The 25622-nt window shown below is 45.7% G+C and overlaps 1 protein-coding gene across 1 annotated transcript in view; it reads left to right on the top strand.

The window, feature by feature from the left end:
* CRPPA (CDP-L-ribitol pyrophosphorylase A) overlaps window positions 1-25622 on the top strand; it is a 256432-nt gene that overhangs the window by 44283 nt on the left and 186527 nt on the right. The window contains 2 exon segments of the mRNA XM_078150658.1: window positions 11430-11534; window positions 23214-23259. Coding sequence (XP_078006784.1) covers window positions 11430-11534; window positions 23214-23259 — 151 coding nt within the window.

Genomic DNA, 25622 nt, shown 5'->3' with positions numbered 1-25622 from the left:
CTCTAGGACACGCAGCCATTAAACCTGGCTTCCAGAGCATGTCATTTCAGCTTCACAGCTGACCTTAGAGTGCGCTGAGCACCCAGAGGCTTCTGGCGGGATTTCAGGTCTTCTTCTCCCTGGCCGAGGCTGTGGAACTGCGGCTGGAGTGGTTCGGTGGGCTGGCCCCAGGCCCTTCTGTCCAGAAAGCCATTGTTAGTGGATTTTAGGGCCCAGCTGTTCCCCTTTTGCTCAGAGCCAGAGCTTTGGTATTTGACTGACTGGAAAAGTAGTATGGTTTCAAAGCAAAAGCCATCAGCAGGGAGAGCTTGGGGCTGGCATCGGCTCACAGACAGAGCTCCTTCACTTCTCCCTCTTCATGAGGGGTGGACAGATGAGGAAACTGAGGCCCAAGGAAGGCCAGTGACTTGCCCAGGGTCACATTTGTTGTATGCATGAGAGGTGACATCCCAATGCAAGTGCTCCTGCTCTAAGCTTGGGTGCTCTCCATTGTGCTGAGATGGGCTTTGCACCTACCACCTCGCTGAGCCTTAACATGCCTAGGAGGGCAGGGGGTGCTGCGAGTCTTCCTTGTTTACTGATGAGGAAAGAGAGCATTGGAGAAGGCAAGTGACTTGTCCAGTGTCATTTAGCCAATCCTTGTCTGGGGTAGGCTTTGAAATCTTCCTGATTCCAAGCACGCCACGTGGCTAATTAATTGGTGAGAACATCTGGTCCTTATGTTGTTGTGAGATATCTATAGCTATATCTATATCTATCTGTAGATCTATAAACACATATACATATAACATACAATACATGCACATTCATATGTAGTATATATGTATTTGTGTATGCACACTTGTATGTATGTATTATGTGTTATATATGGTGTGATTTATACACCACAACTATGTACACAGATACATATATACATGTATATACACACGTGCACCTATATGTACCTATGTGCACAAACATGCATATACACATATAGGTGCATATTATGTGTGCTTATGTGTATATAACATGAAGCCAGGGGTCTTCTGAAAAGAGTTGACTATTTAATTTATTCTGTACTTAATTAAGCCTTTGGCAAAGTGGGACATCCAGGATCTTATATCAACCCCAGAGAGGAAATTAAGCAGGACAGGGCGGGGGTGGGTTTCTGAAGGTCAAGCAAAGCATCGGAAGAAAACGGGAGGGTGTATCTTAGAGAAGCGGGAAGCTGTTTTCTTTCTCAGAAGGTTTTGGCGAGCATATGTGCCGTTCCTTCATGTAGCCCCCCTCTAGGGCAAAATGCATGTGTGGTTTTCTATCTCCTGCATAATGAGGCAGGAAGTTAAAATAGGAAATCTTAGTCAACCCAGATTTTGGAGGGAATTTAGGGAAAGTGAATAAAATTATGCACAATTCCTTTTGGCTCAAGGCAAAAGTGATGTGCCCTGAAGAACGCTAGAGTTTTTTCAAGTGAGTTGTTGGGGGGCTGCACCTGGCAGGGAGGCTATTGGGTGACATCTGTAAGATTGGAAAGGAGAAGGCCATGAGGTGACCTAGAGTCCAACTCCCATGTGGCTCTGCTTTTATTCATTAGAGATTTCCTATGGTTATTTGGAGCCTGGGTGAGATTGTTTAGATGACAAACGTGAGCTCGATGTGGACAAGTAGTAATTTTAAAAGCTAATTTCAGCAGCGTGGCATATTGGAGAGAAGAGAGATTTTGGATATTGATGACCTGGGTTCGAACCTCTGCTCTGCTCCCTTTGGGCCAGTGGTGTGCTGGTAAATTTTTAACAACCACTCTCAAAACACGCTACTCACTCTTATGCTTCTGCTTGACGGTAATTTTCCCCGTTAAGCCTAGGCAGTCAACCAAGCGATAGGGGAAGCTGTGAGTTGTGGTACTTTGTGATTGCCGAGGGTGTTGGCGCTCACACTGAAGATTTAGCAGCGAGCCTCCGGCAGACGCCTCCTTTTCCTGGGCTGTGATCTCCTTGTCTGTAGATGAGAGGTCGGACTGGCTGATGGTGACGGCCGCCTCCTCCAGGTCTGAGTCTCTAAGTCAGTGTTTGGTCACATGCTGTAACTTTCGATCGCAGGATCGGAGCTTGAGAGCTCAGGAAGCCACCTGGTCCAAACCGCGATTGTCCAGGTCATGACTCTGGAGCTTGGGAGGCCTCCGGGGGGCTCCACAGCGCACAGAGTGCTGGGCCTGGAGGCAGGAAGACCTGAGTTCAAGCCTGGCCTCAGACACTTACGAGTTGTGTGACTCTGGGCGCGTCACCCCACTTCCGAGTGCCTCAGTGTTCTCCTCTGTAAAATGGGGGTCCTAAGAGCACCTCCTCATAGGCACCAAGTAAGGATCCAACGATACGATAATTACAAAGCACTGACCCCAGTACCTGCACATAGTAGGTGCTATATAAGTGTCATCGATAATTCGTATTATTATGGGATCTAGAAGGGCCGTCAGGGGCCAATTAGTCATGAATCCAAAGCTCCGAGGACCTTCAGGCCACCACGTCCCCCCTCCCCTTGTCAGAATCCAGCCACCTGGTTTTTCCAAGCACAGGAACTGAAGTCTTGGAGGCCAAGTGTATTGTCCAGGGTTCTTCGGTCAGTGTCAGATGTAGAATTTGAACCCATACCCTCTCCCCTGTTTCCTTTACTAAGCCTCTCGAGGCATCAGACCCAGTCAGAATCAGTCCTGAGTAAAGATGGGGAGTAAGGAGATGGTTGAGCCCTGATGTGATCCCCTCGTCCCCTGGGGGTTCAGACTTCATCAAGGGATTAAGAAAACCAGGGCAGGGCTCAAGGCTGGTGCCCTTGCCAGACTGGCTTTCTTGAGAGAGAGAGAGAGAGAGAGGGAGGCGGGGGTCGTGGCAACCCGTTTTAGTCACAGCATCCTGTATCTTGGGCCGTTCTGCGTCCCAGCTCTCTCTCCTGTGCCCCACCCTCACTGATTCCAGAAAGGAATTGGCTGAGCTCAGCAAATGCCTCTTCAGTTCTGAGATCAGACATGGTGAACAGCCTCCATCACTGCCCTTCTGCCTTGGTACATGTGCTGAGAGCCTGGGCGTGGGGTCTGTTGGGGGATGCCAGGACCCATCTCACGGCCTGGCTGTGGCCCTCACCGACTCCCTCTCAGCGCTGGGTCACTTTCCACCTGTTCCACTGCCCCCCGCTGGCCTTTCCCCCTCCCTTCCTGGCCACTAGGAGCAGTGTCAAGACAAGTTGGGAAGGCCATTCTGAGGGGATTTGGGCCCTGAAGAAGTTTCCAGAAAAGGGGTTAAATGAAAACGTGGCAAAAGCAAGCCAGGATATCTCCTCTTTGGGCTCTGATTGCTCCCCCATCAGCTGGCTGGGAAGGACCTTGGAAGTTTCTCCCACGCGTGGCGTTGGGGACGAAGAGTTTTCCAAACTTCACAAACTGTTGCGGGATGCAGTGAGGCTTGTGTTTCCTTCTCAGGCAGCCACTTGTGACGCCTGATGCGACAGACAGAAAGGCAACAGCTCTACCAAGTACAGGGTCCTTTTTGTGTTTTGTATGGGTTAAGGGGCTGGAAAGAGGCCTGCTTCTCAAAGTGTCGTTAACTGCTGGGTAGAGTGCCCCATGACCAGTCATGGCTGGAGGTGGCTCTAAATCAGGGATTCTTAGCCTGTGGTTAGTGAACTTTCAGGGAAGAAATGGGTATTTTAAAAAAACGATATATTGGTTTCTTTTGTAATCTTATGCATTTTACTTTATGCATTTAAAAATCCTTTTTCTGCAAAGGGGTTGAGAGGCTTCAACAGATTGCCTGAAGGGTCCCTGACACCCAGAGGAGGTTAAGAACCTCTTTTAAATGGACATGGAGAAGGAAACCCAGAGGGCCTGGCTGTGGGTTGTACCTGCTGCACCATGAAAGGTAGCTCTCTGTCCCTGGGGCTGTCAATCTGCCATCTTCCACTGTTAACGACATTTGCTAAGAATAAATAAATAAACAAATAGAATCATGCATTGAGTTAGACTCCACAAGATGTGGCAAGAACTGGCAAGTATATGCTGATTGGAAAAAAAAAAGCCCACGATGTAGCACAAACACACAGAACTTATTAAAAATGTCCTTGACGTAGATGAATCACCTCCTGCTGCCCCTCCCCCCAATTCTGCTTCAGCTTCATTAAGATTGTTCTTAAAATGTTTTAAGAACTTTAGGAAAGGAATTCTGGGTTCCAGTGGTTCTCTGCTGAGGTTATAATTAGAAATGAGTGGGTCTTCAGGCCTTGTCAGTGGCTCACTGGGAAGGCTGTAGGATCTTTGTGTGTCCCATGAGCTGTCCATGTTTTGGGAGACTCTGGCCAACCTGGTACCATGGGGACCGCCAAGGGGTGCACCTATTGGAGTACTGTACCTGGCAGTTGACAGTTAGCATGTGCACCTTCTAATTGATACATCATTTGGAAACTAATCAGAGTGTTGCCTTTGTTTTAGCCTTCTTGGACTAAGCATGTTTGTCTTTGAGGTCTGCTTAACTTCATGATAATCCAGGGGGAGGAATGTGCTTTTGCATGGATTGAACAGCATGGAGGAAAATGCCAGTACTTGGCACATAATGGTGGTGATTCACCAGGGAAGGAATGTGATGTATGAGAGGGAGACAGTGGGGGGCGAGAGGGACAGAAGCCCTGGGTTTCGTCCTGGGATGGTGTGGCCGTGGCTGACTGTGCCTTCAGGCTCGGCTTGGTTAATGGGGTAACTTGCAATGCTCTTTCAAAGTTTCTGTCTGAGCCCAGAATGGAGGCTGCTTAATAAATATTGCAAAGCATCCATTGGTGAGTGTCAGCCAAGACTTCTGTTTAAAGAGTGCTCTATTGGCCCATTAGAGATGGACTCCAGGGGAGGATGGCTGAGGGATCCTCTTTAAGCCTGCCTGAGATACAGTGCATTTCCTTAGAGCTTTTCTTGATAGCATGGTGAGGGGGCAAAGCAGACCCAGGGTCAGAGCCAGAGGGGGCCTCCGAGGTCATCTTACAGTATTTCTGGTGGGAGCCTGGCTCAGGATGAAGAGGTCAGACACTCAGTGAAGGATGATGTTGGTGGTGACCCGTGGAATAAAGAGGAACAGAAAATGGCCCTCAGTCCTGGGGGCTCCCATTCCCTGCTATAGGAATAGCGGTAGAGGAGCAGTAAGGGGGCCAGGAGATGCCAAGAGTCACAGTTTTGGGACCGTTGGCAAATACTAACTTGGCTTTTTGTAGTGGTAAATGTGCAGTTCTTGTGCAGTGGCCGTCAGTGGGCATAGACTGCTGAGGAGACTGATCAGTACAATTCAATCACATTTCCTGTATCTTTTTCATTAGCATGTAAGCTGCTGTACCTCAGCTCCTAGCACAATGCTTGGCACATAGGAGTGCTTAATAAATACTTGTTGATACAAAGACAAAAATGAAAACAGATCCTGGCCTCCTGGAGCTTACATTCTGTAGGGGAGAAGTAGTAAAAGGGAAAAGAAGAGGAAGGCAAAGAATGAGGGAGGAGAAGAGGAAAGGCACCCTGCTCTGGCTACTTTCTTCCCTCCCTATCCTAGCCTAGTCCCCCTCTCCCCAAGCTCTATCCAGCCTAGAGCACCCAGGGACCCCTGGCCCCAGGATGACTGACTATGGAGGCTTGACATCATGTCTGAAGAGTATCTATACTTATTGAAAAGAAATCCAGTCCAATGAACATTTATTGGTAACAAAGTAATGATAATATATAGCAATTAGTTATATATGTGCAATATAGATGTCTCCATATATGCGTATATGTGTATGTGCACACACATGTTGCACATATAGGCACACATGCTATATATTGTATATATATGTAGACATATACGCATGTATGTTTGTGTGTATCATACATATTTAGGGAATGTTACTTTTTTTCAGTCTATGGAAGGCATGCTTCCTTAATTATTAAACTGAAGTATTTAATGAGATTGATGCACTGCCTCCCTCCAACCCCTTCTTTGTCCCTCCTCCTCAGTCTACAGATTGGGAACCATTCATCCGATCCAGCCTCCTCATTTTGTAAATAAAGAGATGGAGGCCCAGAGACTTGAATGGCCTTTGTCAGGGTCACATAAGCAAGAAGCGGTCCAATCAGAGTTTGAATTCAAGCTTTCTGGCTACTAACACCGGGCTTTTTCTTTTTCTTTCTTTCTTTTTTTTTAGGCAGTTGGGGTTAAGTGACTTGCCCAGGGTCACACAGTTAGTAAGTATCAAGTGTTTGGTCTGAGGCTAGATTTGAACTCAGGTCCTCCTGACTTCAGGGCCGGTGCTCTATCCACTGCACCACCTAGCTGCCCCAACGCTGTGCTTTTTCTACAGGCTGCACAAACTTTCTTCCAGGTGGCCTGCCAGCCCTTGCTTGTTCAGAGCTCCTCACTGAATTGATGGCTTATTTACTTAACTTCATTCTTCCCACTATTCTTGCCTAACTTCCCCAGATACTTTTCTAAGTCCTTACTATGTGCGTTCCATGTTTAGCTTTTACAGCTTCCATTAAAGCTCATGAGTGCCCCTGATGGATGGCATGAGAGACGCTGAAGGAGGGAAGGAGCGTGGGGAGCATGGCTAGTTGAGATCAGCGCTGTGACGGCGCGGACTTGCTGTCTATGTGGGCTGTCATCTCTGCTTGCTCTTCGCCAGAAAGCTGGATGTGGCTGCTTGTGCATCATCCTTGGCCTTAACTGGCTTGATTCTGGGCCTCTGCAGCATCTCCACCGCCCCACCGTGCTTAGAACGAAAGCTCTTTGAGGTGGGAACTCTCTGATTTGTTGCATTTGTTTCCTCAGCACTTGTAGTGCCTGGCATTTATGAAGCCGAAATACATTCTCTCTCTATCCGATTTCTGTCTCTCTGTCTAGCCGTGTGTACACATGTCTGTCTGTCTATCATATTTCTCTCTCGTTTATGTCTCCATCCATCTGCTTGTCTGTGTCATCATGGCCAGGTTCCGTCATCGTCTCTCTGTCACGGTGCCTAGCCTGGTGTCTTGCACTTAGTCGTGCTCTTACTTACTGTTTCTGGCCAGGAAAAATTAGATGGGAGAGAGGGCTGACCCGAATGGCTAAACAGGAGCTGGCTGGGTTCTCTGCAGTGAGCTTCCTCCTGTTTCTGACTTTCCCCCTGAGAATTTACTGTGAAGCAGAGCAGTCACTGGGGAGGCTTCAAGAGTTTTCCTTGACAGGACGGGCAGCTCTTCCCTGGCCCAGGTTCACGATGGATCCTGATGGGGCAGGGCCGGTGGGAATGCGTGTGGGTGGGTAGATGAAAATGAAATAAATAAAATATAAATTGGCTTCCGAGGCAATTTGCAATAGCATTCTTGCCTGAAGAGAAGCTTTGTCTGCCTCTCTCACTCTTACCCATCGTTATCTGGCGACGGGCACGTCGGTGTTCTCTCCTCAGGCATGGTCCCAGGCTAAGATCATCTCATCTTAATTATTCAACAACTAATCTGATGTTGCATTGAGAACAAGGTCTGCTGGATAACTGTCTCTCATGCAATTCTACGGCACGTTGCCCAACACCAGTAAGGGATGAGGAGCTAGATAGAGTGTCTGCTTCGAGACAGACTTTTGATACGATCGTGCACTGAATGCAGGTGCGCCCAGTAGGCCCATTTTGTTTTACTTGAAGCAGATTTTGATTATGGAAATTAGGATAGAGTTATACACTGAGATACTTGTATATGCATGTCTTAGGTTAAGTTTTCATTGACTATTTATTGTGCTTTCTTGGGCATCCTTCCCATGAGACCATGCTGAGATTCTGGAATGATCAGGTAAACTTGTGATCTCATCAGTATGGTGACTCCCTCTCATTCCTAAGAGCCCATGTGGCTCTGTTCCATGGCCTTCTGTTTGGTCTCCTGTAAGGGTCGACCCAATGTGCCAGAGACCCTTCTCTCTCCTCTTGATGTTGCATTGATGAAATATCGTGAAATCATGTTGTTGAAATCATTGTGTGAATGGTGCCAGGTTCTGAGATTCCTCACATCAGATAACATATCACAAAGGACCACTACAGGCAGTTCCTGGATGATAACATAGGGGTGTTAACTCAGAGAATGGAGATTTCCAACCTTCTACAATGGAAGCAGGAATTTAATATGTTAGCCCCAAATATATATATGTGTATATGTGTGTGTGTGTGGTGTGTGTGTGTGTGTGTGTGTGTGTGTGTGTGTGTGTGTGTGTGTAGTATGGTCTTAACAAATTACTCCAAAGTTTTGATCATAATTAAATTTTAGTTTATTTCCAACTGTAAAAGTTGGATGCTTTGAATTTGCCAGGATATGTTGAGAACATACATATATCATACTGCATTATAAACTATTGAATCTGACTGCTATGATGATGATGCATTAACTTGAAAAATTAATCTTATGTCATCCCCTACTTAGCGTGTCTTTTTTTTTTCCCTCCAGAAAGCATTTGAAAACAGTTTTCAAGTGGCTCGTTAGAACTTATACCATGTTCGTAAGTGGGATTATAAAACAAGCCCTTTAGAGTCACAGTAATTAGAGAATTAAGTGGGCATTGACTCCTGGGGATGCCTAGAGGGCCCGGAGGCTGAGGGACCAGCTTTGATGGCGATATTTGTTGGGGTGGCCGGGGGTTTAAGGAGGTCACACAGGGTCAGAAGTGTGAGTGGAGGGGAGCCAAGCCTGTGTCCTTCTAGTGTTAACTTCCTGGCCATTCCAGTGTTCTCAGCTCCCAGTTCCCCGGACCCCTGCAAATACAGGTAGGCCTTTTGTCCCACTTCCTTTCAGGATGTCTGAGACCTCTCTTGGCAGCAGGCCCTTACTAGAAAGCAAGGAGAATCCCTCCCAAGTGTGTTTTCTTCAGACTTTCCTAGCTGTGAAAAAACCAGAGCTAGGTGTTCTGTGAGCAGGCATTGGAGATGGTGTCAGCATCCCATTCTTTCTTCCTGGTACCCAGATCCTTTCCTCCCCTTCCGATACGGTGTGTCGATGTGGCACCTCATTTTCCTGAAAGAAGGAGGACAGAAGAACTCGAATAAAACTTTGAGATAGAAGTAGGGGAATTTCAAGGCTAACAGACACCAAACTTTCTTGAGATAAACAATTTCCAGTCCATGGGAATAACAGATGTAGGAATACTTGACCCACATTGGAGTAGAAGTAGTGAGAACTTGGGTTTAAGTGAGTGGCCTCTCACAAGCATTAATGATGAGAATTTAAAAAATATACATTTTGAGTTCATTGAAAGCTGGATGGTTTCACTGGAAACAGGTTGTTAGACCTTTTGAGCAATCAGCCGGTTTCAGGAGTCTTAGGTAGGCCAGCCTGCTTATCCGATCCTGCAGGTCTGCGTGGTAGTAATAATTATGTATTGGCCATAGAGGCCACCCACCACCCTGGCTTAGGCCCTGGCTCATCGTCTCTCACCCAGACTACTGTAGTGACTTCCTAATTTGTCCATCCTTCATGGGGCTGCCGGAGGGATACCCAAAGCACTGTATCCCTGCCCTGCTCAGTAAATTCTAGAGCTTACCTATCACCTCTCCAGTCAAATACAACCTGCCCTTGTCATTCACACCCCTTTACAAGTTGTCCCCTTCTTACTTTTCCAGGCTTCCTTCGCACACTCTATGGTCCGCCCACGAACGCCTTCTTGCTGTTCCTCAAACATGAGATTCCATCTCCCGTCTCTAGGACATGGCACTGGCTGTGTCTCATGCCTGGAAAACCCTCCATCCTCATCACTCCCCATCACAATCCTCTGCTGCTTTCAAAGCTCCCCTGCAGTATTTGCTCCAGCTACTTGGACCTCTGTCTTCATATTTATTTTGAATATATTTTCTGTTTGTCAAAGCGCCTGGTACGTAGTATGGATGATATAAATGTTGGTAATTATTATTATTGTATGCATGTGTCAGTCAAGCGTTTATTAGTACCTGATGTGTGCCAGGCAATGTGCCAAGCACTTAAGGGTGAAAGAGGGTGGTCCTTGCCATCGGGGAGCTCACAGTCCAGCAGGGAGCACGACGTGAAAACAACCATATACGAACAAGGTCTGGACGGATGAACTGGGGATAACTTTGAAGGGGAAACACTAAGATTGAGGAAGACTGGGGAAAGGGTCTTGTAGGAGCTGGCCCTTCAGCTGAGGATGCAGGGAAAAAAGCCTGGGAGGTCAGGAGGCAAGACAAGGAGGGAGAGGCCCAAAGCCCCCAGTCCCTGCCCTCACAATGTGCCTGTGCTAGGTGTAGATTCCAGGTCTCCTCGGGGAGAGGCCAGGAGGCCTCAGGGGGAAGATGGCTCTTGGGCTGATTCCCAGAGGTGGTGGTGAGGAAAGAAGACTGTCTTCTGCGTCCCACTCAGAAGGCAGCCTTCCTGAGGGGCTGACTGTGTGGCTTTGGTCTTGGCATCTTTGGTGCCTGGCACGTAGTAGGTACTGAGAAGATGCCAGCAGGACACTTGTGTGGCCCTGGGCCCTTGTTTCCTCATCTACAAGGTGAGAGGGTTTGACTGGATACCTTTGAATGTAGGAGCTCTGAGCTCCTGGTCTCACCCGTTTATTTACTGCACTTTCTCATTTTTTTGCTGTTCGATGATATGATTATGTTGGTATGCCAAGCACAAAGTCGATCATTTGTAAACAGAATTTGCACTGATATAGCCTCGGTATGATGCTACTTCAGACGTCTCCTTCTCTATTGGCAAAGGCCCATCCAGACCCTGTTGTGGCCACAGAGAACTTGTGCACCTTGGCCAAGTTTGGGACGATGGGGTTTTGTGTTCTTTGGGATCCAAATGCTCCATGTTCTTCCAAACAGAATTGCATTCATTGGTGTCTGAAAAGTCCAACCAATGGTCACATCTTGACCAGAAGAGACTTTGGTGATGTACAGGATAAAACTCTGGTTTCCTGGGAGGCTTCCATTGCCCCATCAAAAGCTCTTGTGTGGTTACCCTCTGATATCCCTTCAGGCATATGATAAGCTTGCTTGCAAAGGCAGCTTACGGGCCCTGGAATCAGGGCATCTTCTATTTATCCAATGCCCAGAGAGTTTCAAAGCAGAAACTCTCATGCTCCTGACAATGAAACCTCTCACCTTCTTCAGCCGTGGGGGAAGTGTCCACTCCCTGGGCCTCGGATTCATGGGTACATTCCGGGCCAGGAGTTCACCGACAGCCAAGGGACCTGTGAACTTGGATGGGGAAGGAAACCACATGTTCGTTTTCAGTGACCGTTGTGGTCGTCTTTGTTTATTTAGAAACACAATGAGGAGAAGAGGCCCTTGGCCTCGCCATGGCCCCATGACCCATACAAGGTGAAGAACCCTGATTTGGAGCTGCCAGAGGCCCTGGAGGGGATTTCCTTCATGCCCCTCATTTTGTAGCTGTCAGTGACACTTTTATCTAACCTTTATTTGCTATGTTTCCCCCGCAGTGCAGTGACCACGACATGGAGTTTGGGACGGAATGCTTGCATTTAGCGCTGAAATATTGCCACACAAAGGCCAAGCTGGTGGAAGGCCCTCCTGACCTGTGGAAGGTAAGACGGAAAGCCCCTGCCATGTTCTGGTGGTAGAGGAGGGTCTGGGACTTTGAAAAGCGCCTTGGTAAGAGAAGCTGCAGATGGAGAGGGGCCTTCTCTTGTCCAAGCCCCACTTTTCCTAGCAGATGACACTCAGCGCAGGAGAGCTTGGGTGATTTACCCCAAATGAGACAGCCAGGATTTGAACTCGGAGCCTTTGACTCCTCATTGATGGAATGGAATGGCAAAGCATTTATTAAGCACTTACTGTGTGCCAAGCACTGTTATATACTAGGGATACAAGTAGGAAATAAAGAGGGTGCATGCTCTTGAGGAGATCACGTTCCAACCGCTGCAGAAAACATGTAAGTGAGGGAGCGTGGTCACCTTCAGTCCCTGGTGGATGGAAAGGTCAGTTGGTACCGAGGAGACCAGCAGGGTGGATGGTGAGGCCCGAGCATCTGGGCACGTACTGGCTCTCCCTAGCATAGAAGAAGGGCAAGGGCTGAGGGTGGGCCTGAGCCACTCCCAGCAGAGACCAGCAAGAGGTCCTGGGCGGGTGTGGGAGACGTCCTGCAGCCACAGGAAACAGGGCAGGGTGGGCAGGCTGGAGACTCTGCCTTTCCTCCACTGTCGGGTGGCCTGGGGATGAAAAGGTCCCTGGTCTCTAGGGGAGGTGTCTGGTCCCGGAGGCTTCTGTTTGCCTGTAATGCGTGGAAAGAAATCTTCCAGCCCAACGTAGGATCTGAACGATGATTCTGAGTCATGCCTCCCTCTGGACGCTTCTTAGCATCGCAGATTTTCAGATGAGGAAACTGAGGCCCGGAGAAGTCTGTTCAGAGTGGTCCAGGTGGTACGTGGCAGAGTTAGGATTTGAAGTCGGATCCTACGACTCCAGGACTGTGCTCTTTGCACTGCCCATCTGCCTCCCATGGGTTATCTTCTCTTTTGTTTCTAATGTAGTTATAGTCCATGTTCTGGCCAATGAGACACGGGCTCCCTGAGGGCGAGGATGATTTCATGCTCTGTCTGGGAGGCACCTGATACGTTCTGGTCAATTGACGGAGGCTTGGCCAGGGCTGCTTGATCTTTATTTTTCTGTCTGCAGCACCTTGCACGGCGCCTCTTAGGAAGCGCTTGTTTAAGGTGAATTGAAAGGTGGAACGTAGTTTACAGTATTTTGTATTTAGGGCCAGTGACGTAGTGCAGTGCACCTGGAGTCAGGAAGACCTGAGTTCAGATCTGACCGCAGATGCTGACTATCTGTGCGACCCTGGGCGAGACCCCTCACGGTTGTCTGTTGCCTCTTTCTTCCTGGTATGATAAGAGAACCTTCCTCCCAGGGCCATTGTGAGGATCAAAGGAGACAATGTTTGTGAAGCCCTTAGCATAGTGCTTGGCATACAGTAGGTGCTTAATAAATGCTAGTTTCCTTTCTTCCTCCCTATTTGGCAAGGAATGGTCATGTTCAGCCGGTAGACATTGCAGGGTAGGAGCCTGGCATGGTGGAGGTGGACAGGAGCTCCGCTGTGGCCGTGGGAATTGGAGTGAGGAAATGCACAGCCCAGTGTCAAGAGGAGCACAGCCAAACTTGGATTAGAAAAGTCTGTCTTCTTAGTTCAGAGACCCCTGCGTGGATGATACGGGGGCTGTGTGCCCCCAGCCTTGGCCCGCTCGGGCCAACGTGGGTTGTGTGACTGCCAAGTCCGGTGGAGTCAGACGTGTTCACATGTTGTCCGCTTCGCTCACGTGTCGTCGTCTTTTGTGGTCCTTGACATATGAGCCAGTGTGCAAGCATCTCAGGATGTGTTCGGGCACCGCCACCCGCACACCGACGAGGCTGGCGCAGCGGCTCAGTTGGGCTCATTCGTGTCTCCCGGCCTCTTAGTGAACATGCACATGAAATCCAGCTTGGCCAATGAACCCCTTCATCAATTCCCACTCAGAGGGAACTTAGAGTCTTTTGGGTCGGGGAGAGAAGAATGTTAAATTAAACCCCAAATATATGCCAGATCTAACAGAAAATGAAATATAAACTACAATGTGTGTTATAATATGCTTTGGGGGGTGAGGGACACAGGTCCAACATGCAGCAGTTGCAGAGGGCCCAGAGGAAGAGTAGGAGGCGTGTGATGGGACATGGGATGGGGTGGGAGGAGGTATTTGACCCCTGGCAGAATGGGGTGCTGCTCTTCACACCAGGAATGGCGGCGCTATTGAAGAAGAGGTTGGGGGTGGGGTGGGGGGGCTGTGGCTTCTTGTACAGGGGATGCTTGTTGAGGGTCTTGCCCTCCCTTCCCCTGCCGGGTCAGCTCTGCCCCAGGGCTCACACCAGTGATGAGGGGAGGGTGATGATGAGTCAGCCCCTGGTCCTGCCTGATTACTGGTGCTCTGGGTTGAGGCCTAGGGAGTATTGGAACTGGGAGGCAAACCCTTTGGTGCCCCAGAATTAGAGGGTGCTGCCTCCACCCCCACCCCCCACAGTGTGCTCTTTCTTACACTCCACTGATGGTCAGTTGATCCTAAGATCATGGATATGGAGCTGAAAGAGACCTTAATCTACCCACTCACTTTACAGATGGGGAAACTGAGGCCCTGGAGGTCAGGTAGCCAGTGGCAGAGCTGAGATTCAAACCCAAGCCCTCAGACTCCAAATCCAGGGCTGTCTCCACTGCTGTGGTTGTTGTGGCTAATTGTCTGGTCCTGTCTGTGTGGGCCTCATCTGAAAGCCAGGAGAAGCATTGGGTCTGTGGGTTTCTCACCATCTACGGTCTCCTTGCTTCTGTGGCTGTGACCCACGTGCCCGCTGTACTGGCCTTCCTTTGTCTGTTAGGCAGATGCTTCTCTGCCTCCTGCGGGTGTTGGGCTTCTCTTGCTTGGTGCTCGCCGTGGGCTCCAGGCTGGACGGATGAGAGGCCTGGGGCAGCCCAGCACTGGGGAGGGATGGGGAGCTTTCTGCCAGTCATCTTCACAGATGGCTCACTGCTTTTGTACGATGCTCGTTGCTACTGCGAGCAAGGCTGTCCTCGCCTCCTCTGGGCAGCAGGTACCAGCTGTGCTGGTACGATGCTGCCTTCTCCACGATGCCCTTGGTACTGTGGTGACTTGTTTCACAGACTCCAGAGGGCCCAGATCAACATTGCTGATCCTGAATCCCAGACAGGAAAGAGGCTCCCTGCCCTTAGGAATTAGGACTGTGGTGATGATGGGGCTCCCAAAGACAGTGGGGGAATCTCTTAATACCGAGACAGGAGGGATGCCTATACAGCCTCCTGCCTTTGGAAGGGGCCTCATCTGTCCTGCAGAGGCATTTGGATCACTCCATTGGGCGGGCTTTTTGTCTCCTCTGGTGCCCCTGAGTAGCCCAGCTCTCGCTCTCCCTTTTAAGATCATCGTTTCATTTTTTGCCAGTCTCTGGGCACTGAGCCCAGCCAAGCTCTTGGTTGGCGTTTTGGCATCTGGGACACAAGGCGTGACTATAAATTGAACCTTTTTAAAAACCAAGATGAGAAGAATAGCTTCTGTGTACACAGAACTCTGAGGGCCACAACATGCTTACCCCGCTGTCTCAGTGGGCCTGCTGAGTTAGGCACGACAGGTAGTAGCCTCAGTGAGCGTTGAGTGAGCACCTGACACGCACCAGGCACTGTGCTAAATGACTTACCTATATTACCTCACGTGATCCTTGAAACCACCTCGGGAAGTAGGGGCTATCGTCATCTCCATCCGACTGATGAGGAAGTGGGGACAAACAGGTTCAATGACTTGCCCAGGGTCACAGAGTCAGTAAACATCTGAGGCTGGACTGGAATCCAGGTGTTCCTTATTTTAAGGCCAGCTTTCTATCCACTGCTCCACATAGCTGCCCAGAAGAGACACCTTACAAGATGACAGAGTCAATCCAGGAGTGCTGCCGTCATGGAGAACACTCTGGTATCTGAAGATCCTAAAAAGAGTGTGCTGAAGGCTGTGATGGTCATTCCCAAAATGGCAGCATCTTTGGGACAAGTGAGAGACACTTAGCCACTAAGTGGTGGGGTCAGGTAGCTTCCCACAGCTGCCGGTTGGCTGCAGATGGCTTGGCTATTTCAAGAATGCCAGTATGTTCTTCTGATGCTGGTCCCTTTGATGTGGCCTGGTGAGATCCAGCCCCTGGCTCAGGCTGAGCAGGGTAGAGCCAAGTTAGAGTGTGCCTAGGTTGGTTTGTGTCACTGTGTGGGAACAGATCTCTCTCCTCTCCTCCTTCTTTACTTCTCCCTCTTTCTCATCCCCTTCTCTCTCCCTCTCCCTCTCCCTCTCCCTCTCCCTCTCCCTCTCCCTCTCCCTCTCCCTCTCCCTCTCCCTCTCCCTCTCCCTCTCCCTCTCCCTCTCCCTCTCCCTCTCCCTCTCTCTCCCTCTCCTCTCTCTCCTCTCCCTCTCCCTCTCTCTCTCTCTCTCTCTCTCTCTCCCTCCCTCCTCTTTGTCTCTCTCCCCTTCTCTCTCTCCCTCTCCCTTCCTCCTTCCCTCTCTCCTTTCCTCCTTCCCTCTCTCCATGTCTTCTTTTCTCTTTCTCATCCCCTCTTTTCTCCCTCTGTCTTTCCTATCCTCTCTCCCCCTTTCTCTCTCTCTTTCTGTCACTTTATTTCTGTTTACATACATGTATATGTATACATGCATATGTATATTTATATTTAGTCAGCAGGGTGGGAATAAAGCCAGAGTAGCCATGGTAAGGTAGATTGTGGTGAGTGAGAGGTAATGAGCAGCCAGCCTGCTGGGGCCTGGAGATCTGGGGGCTCAGCAGAGGGAGGGTCTGTCAGGAATAGGGGTGAGGCTGGCATGCTGTCACATGCAAACCATGTCAGACACACAAAATCTATCAGAAACATACATGTTTGAACACCAGAAGCTATGCTTTATACCTTTATGTCAAATATACAATGAAGTACAGCTTTTGTTTATGAAAATTATTTTTATTTTAATGTTATATGGATGCTCCTTTTCTCCCTTGCTATGACTTCCCAGTGCCAGCTCTTCCTCCTTGCTTCACCCCAGGACCCTTTCCTTGTGCCTAGGAGGAGGTATGCAGCCCAACCTAGCCTGTTGCAGGCATTCACTTGGTACTTAGGTTCAAGAAATGGGAAATGGGTAGACCTGCAGGTGAGATCATTTTCACTCCTTGATTTTTTGGGGGGTGGGTGGGGAGTGAAGAGGGTTCTAGAGGCAACTTTGAATAGAAATGAAGCTCAACAAATATGCAGAATAGCCAGTCAAAAACTCCTTTCATGTTGTTTGTTTTTTCAACATATGGTCACTCTGGTCTGAACTGAGGATTGTTGGAGTCTCTGAACAGAACAGCAGTGGTTATTTATATCCACCGCGAGCTGGACTACACGTTAGGAGATGTGGTTTGGCTCTTCGATTGTAGATCACCCCCAGACAGAACCAATGAATGCCACTTAATGCCAGGGGAAACCTGGAACAGGGAGGGGAGCGCTGGCTGGAAGGTCTTGCTGTCATCTTGGGCAAGTCACAGCCTCTCTGGGCTCTGGGTTCTTCACCTGTCAAGTGAAGAGTTGAACCAGATTGACCTAAAGTTCTTTCCAGCTTTAAAATTCCATGTAATAAAAAAAAGACCAGTGTCTAAGGTAGTATATAGTCTTGACAGCTAAGCCAGGGAGAGACAAAAAGGAGAAAGAAACTGTAGGACAATTTAATTAATGAATATTGATAAAAAAAAAGTCTTAAAATATTATAAAGGAGACTATAGCAACATATCACAAAGATCTTACACTATGACCAGTCTGGATTTGTTCTAGGAATACAAGGCTGGTTTAATAACCAGCGTAATTGACCATGTGGATAATAAAAAAATTCAAAAAATCATGAGTATTTCAGTGGATGCAGAAAAAAGCTTTGGACAAAATGCAGCATCCATTCCCTTTAAAAACACTAGAAAGCATAGGAATAAGTGGATCTTTCCTTTAAATGCTAAGTTAATAGCTATCTAAAACCAAGAGCCAGTATTATCTGTAATGGGGATAAGCCTTTCCAATAAGATCAGGGGTAAAGCAAGGATGCCCATTATCACTACTGTTTTTCAGCATTGTTCTGGAAATGCTAGGTATAGCTACCCAACAAGAGAAATTGAAGGGATAAGCAAAGGCAAAGAGAAAACAAAATGATCACTTTTTGCAAATAATTTTATGATTTACTTAGAGAACTCTAGAGAATCAACTAAAAAACCTATTGAAATGTTTAACAACTCCAGCAGGGTTGCAGGATATAAAATAAACCTTCATGAATCATTTGCATTTCTGTATGTTACCAGCAAAATTCATCAGAAAGAGATAGATAAATTTCATTTAAAATAACTATAGAGAGTATAAACTCTTTGGGAGTATACCTGCTAAGACACACAGAAGAACTACATGAACACAATTACAAAACACTTCACAGAAATCAAGACAGATCTAAATAATTAGAGAAATATTAGTTGCCAAACCAATATAATAAAAATAACAGTACTACCAAAATTAATTTATTTATTCATTGCCATACCAAAGAATTGCTTTATAGAACTAGAAAAAAAAATAATAAAACTCATCTGGAGAAACAAAAGATCAAGAATATTAAGAGAATCAATGAAAAGAAATGAGAAGGAAAGAGTCAATAACCATAAGGAAAAATGCTCTAAATTACTAATAATTAAAGAAATGCAAATTAAAATAACCCTGAGGTACCACCTCATACCCATCAGATTGGCTAAGATGACAATAAAGGGAAAATGACAAATGCTGGAGAGGCTGTGGGAGAACAAGTATACCAAAGTACAGTTGGTAGAGCTGTGAATTGGTCTACCCATACTGGAAAACAATTTGCAACTATGTCCAAAAAACTATTGAACTCTGCATACCCTTTGACCCAGTGATCCTGCTGCTAGGTTTGTAACCCAAAGAAATCAAAGAAAGAGAAAAGGGACCCACGTGTACAAAAGTGGATATAACAGATCTTTTTGAGTTGCAAAGACTTGGAAACTGAAAGGATGCCCATCAGTTGGAAAATGGTTGAACAAGTGGTGGTACATGAATGTGATGGAGTGATGTGTTATTGTATTATTTTTTAAAATTCTGTCATGTTGTAAGAAATGATGAAGGGGGTGGTTTTGGAAAAACCTGGGAAAACTTGTACGAGCTGATGCAAAGTACAGTAAGTAGAGCCAGGAGAACATTGTACACAGTAATAGCAATATTGTAAAGATAATCGACGATGAAAGACTTAGTAACTCTGATCAACACAATGATCTCCCACAATTCCAAAGGACTCATGATGAAAGATGCTGCCTGCCTCTTGATAGAATTTACTGAAGAAAAGAACTTAAAAAGTAGAACTGGCCACATGGAAAACCTCCTATCACCTAAGGCCCATTTCTTCTCTGTAAGAAGGAGTTTCCAGGCCATTTGGATAAGATCACAGGCAGTAGGATCACATCTGTCAATAAGCCCTTATCAAGTGCCTGCTATGTGCCAAGCAAGCACTGTGCTAAGGAGAGAGAATAACGAAGAGGAAAAGTATAGGCCTTTATCTCAAGTAGCTCACATTCCATGGCGGAATCAACATGTGTCAGCTCTGTACATAAAAGAAACTATTGCATTGTTTGTGGAGTTGTGAACTACTCCAGCCATTCTAGAGAAACAATTGTAACTACACCCAAAAGGCTACAAAATGGCATGCTCTCTGACTTGGCAATGCCACTACTAAGTCTGTATCTCAAAGGGATCAAAGAAAAGGGAAAAGGACCTATTTGTAGAAATGTTGTTGTGGCAAAGATTTTGAAATTGAGGCAATGCCTATCGATTGGGAATGGCTGGACCAGTTGTAATGTATGATTGTGATAGAATAGTATTGTGATGTAACAAATGACAAACAGGATGATTTCAGAAAAAAAGAAAAGTTGGGAAGACTTATATGAACTGATGTAAAGTGAAGTGAGCAGAACCAGAATACTATATAAAGTAACAGCAATACTGTATGATCAACTGTGAATGACTCTGCTATTCCCAGGAATATAATGATCCAAGGCAATTCCAAAGGACCCATAATGGAAAATGCTCTTCATTTCCAGGGAGAGAACTGATGAACTCTGAATGCAGATTGAAGCATACTTTTAAGAAAAAATATTCTTTATTTTTGTTGTTTTATTTTGTTTGTGTTTTCTTTTGCAACTTGGCTTACATAGCAATGTGTTTTACGTGACCTCACAAAGTAAAATTAGTTGCCTTCTCAAGGGGAGAAAGAAGTGGAAGGGAGGGAGATAAATTGGAATTCAAAATTTAAAAAATATGATTGTTAAACTGTTTTTACATGTAATTTGGAAATATTTAATTAACTAAATAAAAGTAATTAATTTTTTCCCTCTCTAAAACCCCTCCACTATTTGTCATAGGGGATGGTTCTTGGGGAGAGGGAAAGGTATATGGTGATATAAGAAAGAGAAAGTATCAATAAAAATTTTTTTAGAAAAAACCCTAATCTAATGGAAGGACAACATATGTAGTATAAATGAAAGGTCATCTTAGAGGGAGAGTCCCTAGCAGACGAGATAAGTGGGAAAAGCTGCCTGACTAGGGTGTGGTCTGACCTCAGTCTTGAAGGATGCCACAGAAGACAAGAGACAGAAGTGGGGAGGGAGACCCTTCTGAACATGGGGGGAGAGACATGAGTTTCAGTGAAAAGGAAGCCAGGGGATAAAGCCTTATTGGTTGGGACTGAGAAGGAGGCCAGTAAAGCAGGATCACAGATGTATGCTCAGTCTGCATTCAGAGTTCATCAGTTCTCTGATGGAGAACATTTTTTCATAAATTGGAGCTCAAAATTTTAAAACATGATTATTAAAAAATTTCTACATGTAATTGGGAGATATTTAATTAAATAAAACTCCTTCTCTATTTGTCATATGGGATGGTTCTGGGGGAGAGGGAAAGGTGTATGGTGATGTAAGAAGGAAATATCAATAAAAATATTTTTAAAAACCCTGACTCTAGACCTGGCACTCTACCCACTATACTACCCAGCTGCCCCGATATATGTATGTGTATGTGTGTATGCATATCTCTCTATATGTATACACAATATGTTTATATAATATGTATTTAACATATGTATAAACACATAGCGACACATTAAATGTATGCATTTATGGCATACAAAATGTAGTATGAGGCAGTCAGGTGGTGCGGTGGATGGTGTATTGGACTTGAAGTCAGGAAGACCTGAGCTCAAATTCAGATTTGAACATTTGTTAGTTATGTGATGCTGGGGAAATTACTCAACTTGTCCCACTCTTAGTTTCCCCATATATAAAATGGGGATAATAATAGCACTTGCCTCCCGAGGTTGTGAGGATAAAAGGAGATAATATTTGTAAAGTGTTTTGCAAACTTGCAGGCGCTACAGAAATGCTAGATGTAGAGCATGTTGGACTTGGAGTCAGGAAGAGCTGAGTTCAGATTTCTGCCTTTGAAATTTACTAGCTGTCTGACCGTGGCTAAGTCACTCAACCTCTCTGAAGCCCAGGTAACTCTCTAAGACTGTAAAGGCACAGGTGGGTTGAAATCTGTTTTGGTGGAGGAAGTTACCACTTTGACATAATCACAGATCCTTGTTAATGCATTCATTCATTTGTTTTATTCATATTTTTAGTATCTAGGAGGAGAGACATTATATTTGGTGCTTTTTGTGGAAACAAGCAGTGTCAGTTTCACCATGGGTGCTTTTAATATGTTTTCAGACTTCTGGTATAATTTATTTTAATTAAACCAACATATGGATGTTGAGAAGGGTAATTAAGGAATCCAACAATGCTTTTCATACAGGATTTTTAATAAAAGTCAAAGAAGACTTAATCTGTGTATGGTAGGCATGTAAAAGTTTATAGGCCAGAATCTATAGAAGAAAAGCAATTTAGCTGTCTTGTTTATATCATTAATTATCTAATAATTATCTAAAGGGAAAATAGCCTTAGGGAAAGAAGCCAATCTCTTGCTCATAAGGCTGACTTCAGCTAATGTCAAATTGAACATTAAGACTCACTGTTATAATAGCATGCTTATATGCAATGCTCAGCACTGTTTTTAAAGGGCTCGTTTTACTTAGTGATGGTAAAGTAATTTTAATGATAGTCATTTTGTTCTCTGCTGTTCAGAACTGTAACTGTTCAGATATGAAAAAATGACTTATAATTGACTGAATGATCTAAAGAGTGGTAGTTTATGGTCCAAGGTCACCTTAGAAGAAGGCTTCAAATGGAGTGCCTAAGGGATCTTTCCTCAGCTGTTTTAGTGCATATGTGTGTGTGTGTGTGTGTGTGTGTGTGTCTGTCCACAAACTATGAATCTATTTATCTATCTCTCTATATCTATATCTATATCTATATTCTCTCTTCCAGTTCTCTATCCTATCTGACAATTTTTTCTCAATCTCCTTTTCTGGATTCTCATCCAGGCCATGATGGTGGCTGTCCCACAGGGCACAGTCTTTTTTTCCTCTGTATTGTTTCCCTTGGTGATCTCATCAGCTCCCATGGGTTCAGTAATCACCCTTATGCTGATGATTCTCAAATCTACATATCCAGTCTATTTATCCAGAGATTATTCTTTGTTGGCTTCCCATCTTGCACCTCCAGCTGCCTATTAGACATCTGGAACTGGACACCTCATTGTTGTTTGGTCATGTCGATTGTATCCGAAGCCCCATGACCCCATTTGGCAGACTGATTAAATTGAATCTTAGCTACTTATGACTGTGACCCTGTCAAGTCACTAAAGGCCCTGAGCCTCAGTTTCCTCATCTGTAAAATGGGGACCTAATGGTAAGCAATTAGGAATTACCTACTATTTTTTATCATAATAATACCTCCCTCCCAGGGTTGTTGTGAGGATAAAATGAGATAATATTTGTAAAGTGCTTTGCAGACCTTCAGGTGCTCCATAAATGTCAGCTGTTCTGACTGTCCCAGCTCAGGGACGTACAGCAATGACGTTGGGAGACCTGAACCCTTCCTTGTGTGCGTTGTAGGTAGCTGTGGAGAAGTTGTAACCAGAGCTGCAGCCTTGTGATAGACGTCTTGCTGTGGTCTCTGCTTCTTTCCCCTGGGCCACGTTTTCAGAATGTCTGTGAACCTCAAGGTTTCCAAGCTTTGTGATCCTAACTTGAATGTTAATGGGAGCATTCTCTCCAGGCCGAAATCCTCCTTTATGTGGGGTCGACATGTAAGAAGCATTTCGTTCCAATTAAGTAAACAGTCTGGCGATTTTTGTGATGCTGACATTTCCTTGTCATCAGAGCTTGCTTTTGGATAATGATACCCCAAACATGGCCTTCTGAATGCTGGCTTAATGACTGCTAAACTCATTTTCCAGGGTTTGTGGAAAATATTTAGAAGAGGTTTCTCTTATTAATAAACGTTTTGTGACTGCTGCCATATAAATTCTCTGAATGTCCAAAGGCTTGGAAACAGTCTTCAAACTCTTTTTGCAGAATTCAGAAATAATTTTTTTCATGTGGATTGCCAGTGATATTTATTATATAACTGAAACATTGACATTATCATTGGTTTCTAGTCCTTCTGGTATCAAGAACGTGCTCTAGAGCATTGTTTTATTGGTTGTACATTCCTTCCTGCTCTGTGAGGTCTAATGAGGTTTTTCTGTCCTTTAGGTGACCTACAGACGAGATCTGTATGCTGTGGAATCCATAATTAAAGGTATGTTTGTCCCTGTAGCATTCATTTCTTGTGTTTCCCAAGTGGAGGTGAGGTTAGAATTCAACACGGAAGTTTCCATCTTGACTCCTAGTAACGAGTAGGTGTGCCAGCTGGCAGCCAAGCTGGGCTTTGTTCTAGCCCGATCTTATTGTTATTTGAAAAGAGAGTGGGGAGCGTGTGGGCTGCTCGTAGTTCTTAATTTTTAGAGGAAATCTTTGTGGCTTTGGAAAGAGTTAGAATTGTGGCACGTTCACAAAAGGAAAGCCAATTGAGAATGATCAAAACACACAGAACGGATAGTTTCTAAATGGATTTGTCAGATATTTCATTGATGCTTTTGAACAGTGAGATATTAGCAAATAAAGCCATAGCCCTTGCCAACACATGAGATGTTTTGCTTCCCGTCATTTCTAGGAAGAGAGAGAATAAATGCCACCCTATGAAGGGCTGGACATTAGAGACTTCTGAAATACTCTGAGCCCTAACCTTCTATCTGAAACTTTGTGTTTTTGCTTTTTCCTTTATAGATATTCCTTTTCCATTACTGGCATGATCTGATGGAAAGAACACTAGCCTTGGCATCAGATCTGGGTTTTATTTCCCACTCTGCCACTAAATTAGCGTATGATTAGGGCAAGCCAACTTAACCTTGGTGGGTCTTACTCTTTCACCTGTAGGAAGGGGAAGTTAGAGTAAATGACCTTGAAGGGTGCCACCATTTGATGATTCTTCACTTCTAAGAGCCACGTTTTAGGAGGGACAATGACAGGCTGTAGCATAATCAGAGGAGAAACCTGGAGAATCCAGGGCCTTGACCCTGGAACATGAAGAGCAGGAGCTTTTGGAGGAGGAAGACTCTGGGGGAGTGAAGAAGGGACATGATAGCTGTCTTCAGGTAACCTGAAGGGCTGACATTGGAAGAGAGATTTAATTTTTGTTTAGCTTGGCTTCAGAGGGCAAAACCAGGCACGATGGGAGGCAGCTTTATAGGGGCCAAATAAGGCGAGTGTCAGGAAAAGCTTCCAACAGTGGGCTCCCTCTCTAGGTCCTGGCTTCCTCCTTGGAAGGCACTCAGGCCAGAGGTGTTAGAGTGACCAATGTGCTCTCCTAGCGAGTCCTTTTTGCTGTGACTTGGACCAGATTTCCCCTGAGATCCCTTCTGACTCTCAAATTCCATAATTCTATGATTCTATTTCATTCATTTTTTTCCCTTTTATATCATGGGTTAGACATAGACACCTAGGATGATAACATCAGTTAATTAACAAGCATTGCTTAAGTAATGTCTGTGTGGCTAGTGCTGTGCTAGGCGCTGGGGGCGGGTACAAAAGGGGTTGTACCTGGAGATTCTCCCATTCAGGCCTTAAGAACGCCACTGAAGGAGGAATCTTATTCAGTGTCCCTACTTCAAGTTACACTTTTGACCTTGGAGAAATTGAAAGCTTTTTTTAAAAGGAATGAATTACCCTTTCAAGGTTGGGGAAGGTTGTATAAGATAAGAGTCCACTATGAGACCCTGGTAAAACCTACTTCTCTTCATTCACTAACAGATGAGAGCCTTCACCCACCAAAGTCTAAAACGAATTTGGTGCCATCTGTCCAGTCTGCTAACTTCTACCTTTGTAGAGTCAACTCATATGTGATGGCTGAAGGATAAGCGAGCAAGGGAGAAATGATGGAATAAGTAAGAATCAGGCCTCCATGTCAGTTTCCATCCATTTTCAAACCATGCTGCTGGTCCTCTGGCCTCTTTCACCAGCACCTTGGAGAGTGCTTCTGGGACATTGGTAGAGCTTCAGCTTTATCTGTCTGGGCACCTATCATGGCACTTCCTGGCCATCTCCACACCATGCTGTGTACATTCTGGCTATTATCATGTTGCCCAGAATCTAGCTGTCCTGTATAGCAACTCCTCCCTCCCCCTGTGCTTTTCTAGCTCCCTTTATATGTACTCTTATCCCATTAGAATGTAAGCTCTTTGAAGGCAGGGACTGGCTTGCTTCTTTTATTCCTGTCTATTCGTATCATCACTTAGCACAGTACATTGCACAGAGTAAGTGCCTAATAAATGCTCTTTCTCTCTCTTTCCATCCTGTCCCCCTTTCTCCTTTATGTGTGATCTTCACCCTCTAGAATGTTCTCTCCTTGAGGGCAGATTCTTTTAATTTCCTGTATTTGAATTCCTCATTCATTCATTTTTGTATTTGGACTGGACAAAGCTAGGCAGGAGCCTGAGAAACAAAATTTTCACCAAGTTGTAACAAGATTCTGGGGCTCCGATGTAAGTTTTCATGGCATGACAGAGGTCTAGAAAACTGTCAGTCGGCTTGACATTTGGGGGCCTGAGGTTCATTCTGATGGTA

The sequence above is a fragment of the Phascolarctos cinereus genome, unplaced genomic scaffold (genome assembly GCF_003287225.1).
Source record: "Phascolarctos cinereus isolate Bilbo 61053 unplaced genomic scaffold, phaCin_HiC Scaffold_1;HRSCAF=81, whole genome shotgun sequence".
In the NCBI taxonomy this organism is placed as follows: domain Eukaryota; kingdom Metazoa; phylum Chordata; class Mammalia; order Diprotodontia; family Phascolarctidae; genus Phascolarctos; species Phascolarctos cinereus.
Note: the sequence above shows the minus strand (reverse complement) of the source record. Positions and strands in the feature narration are given on the sequence as shown.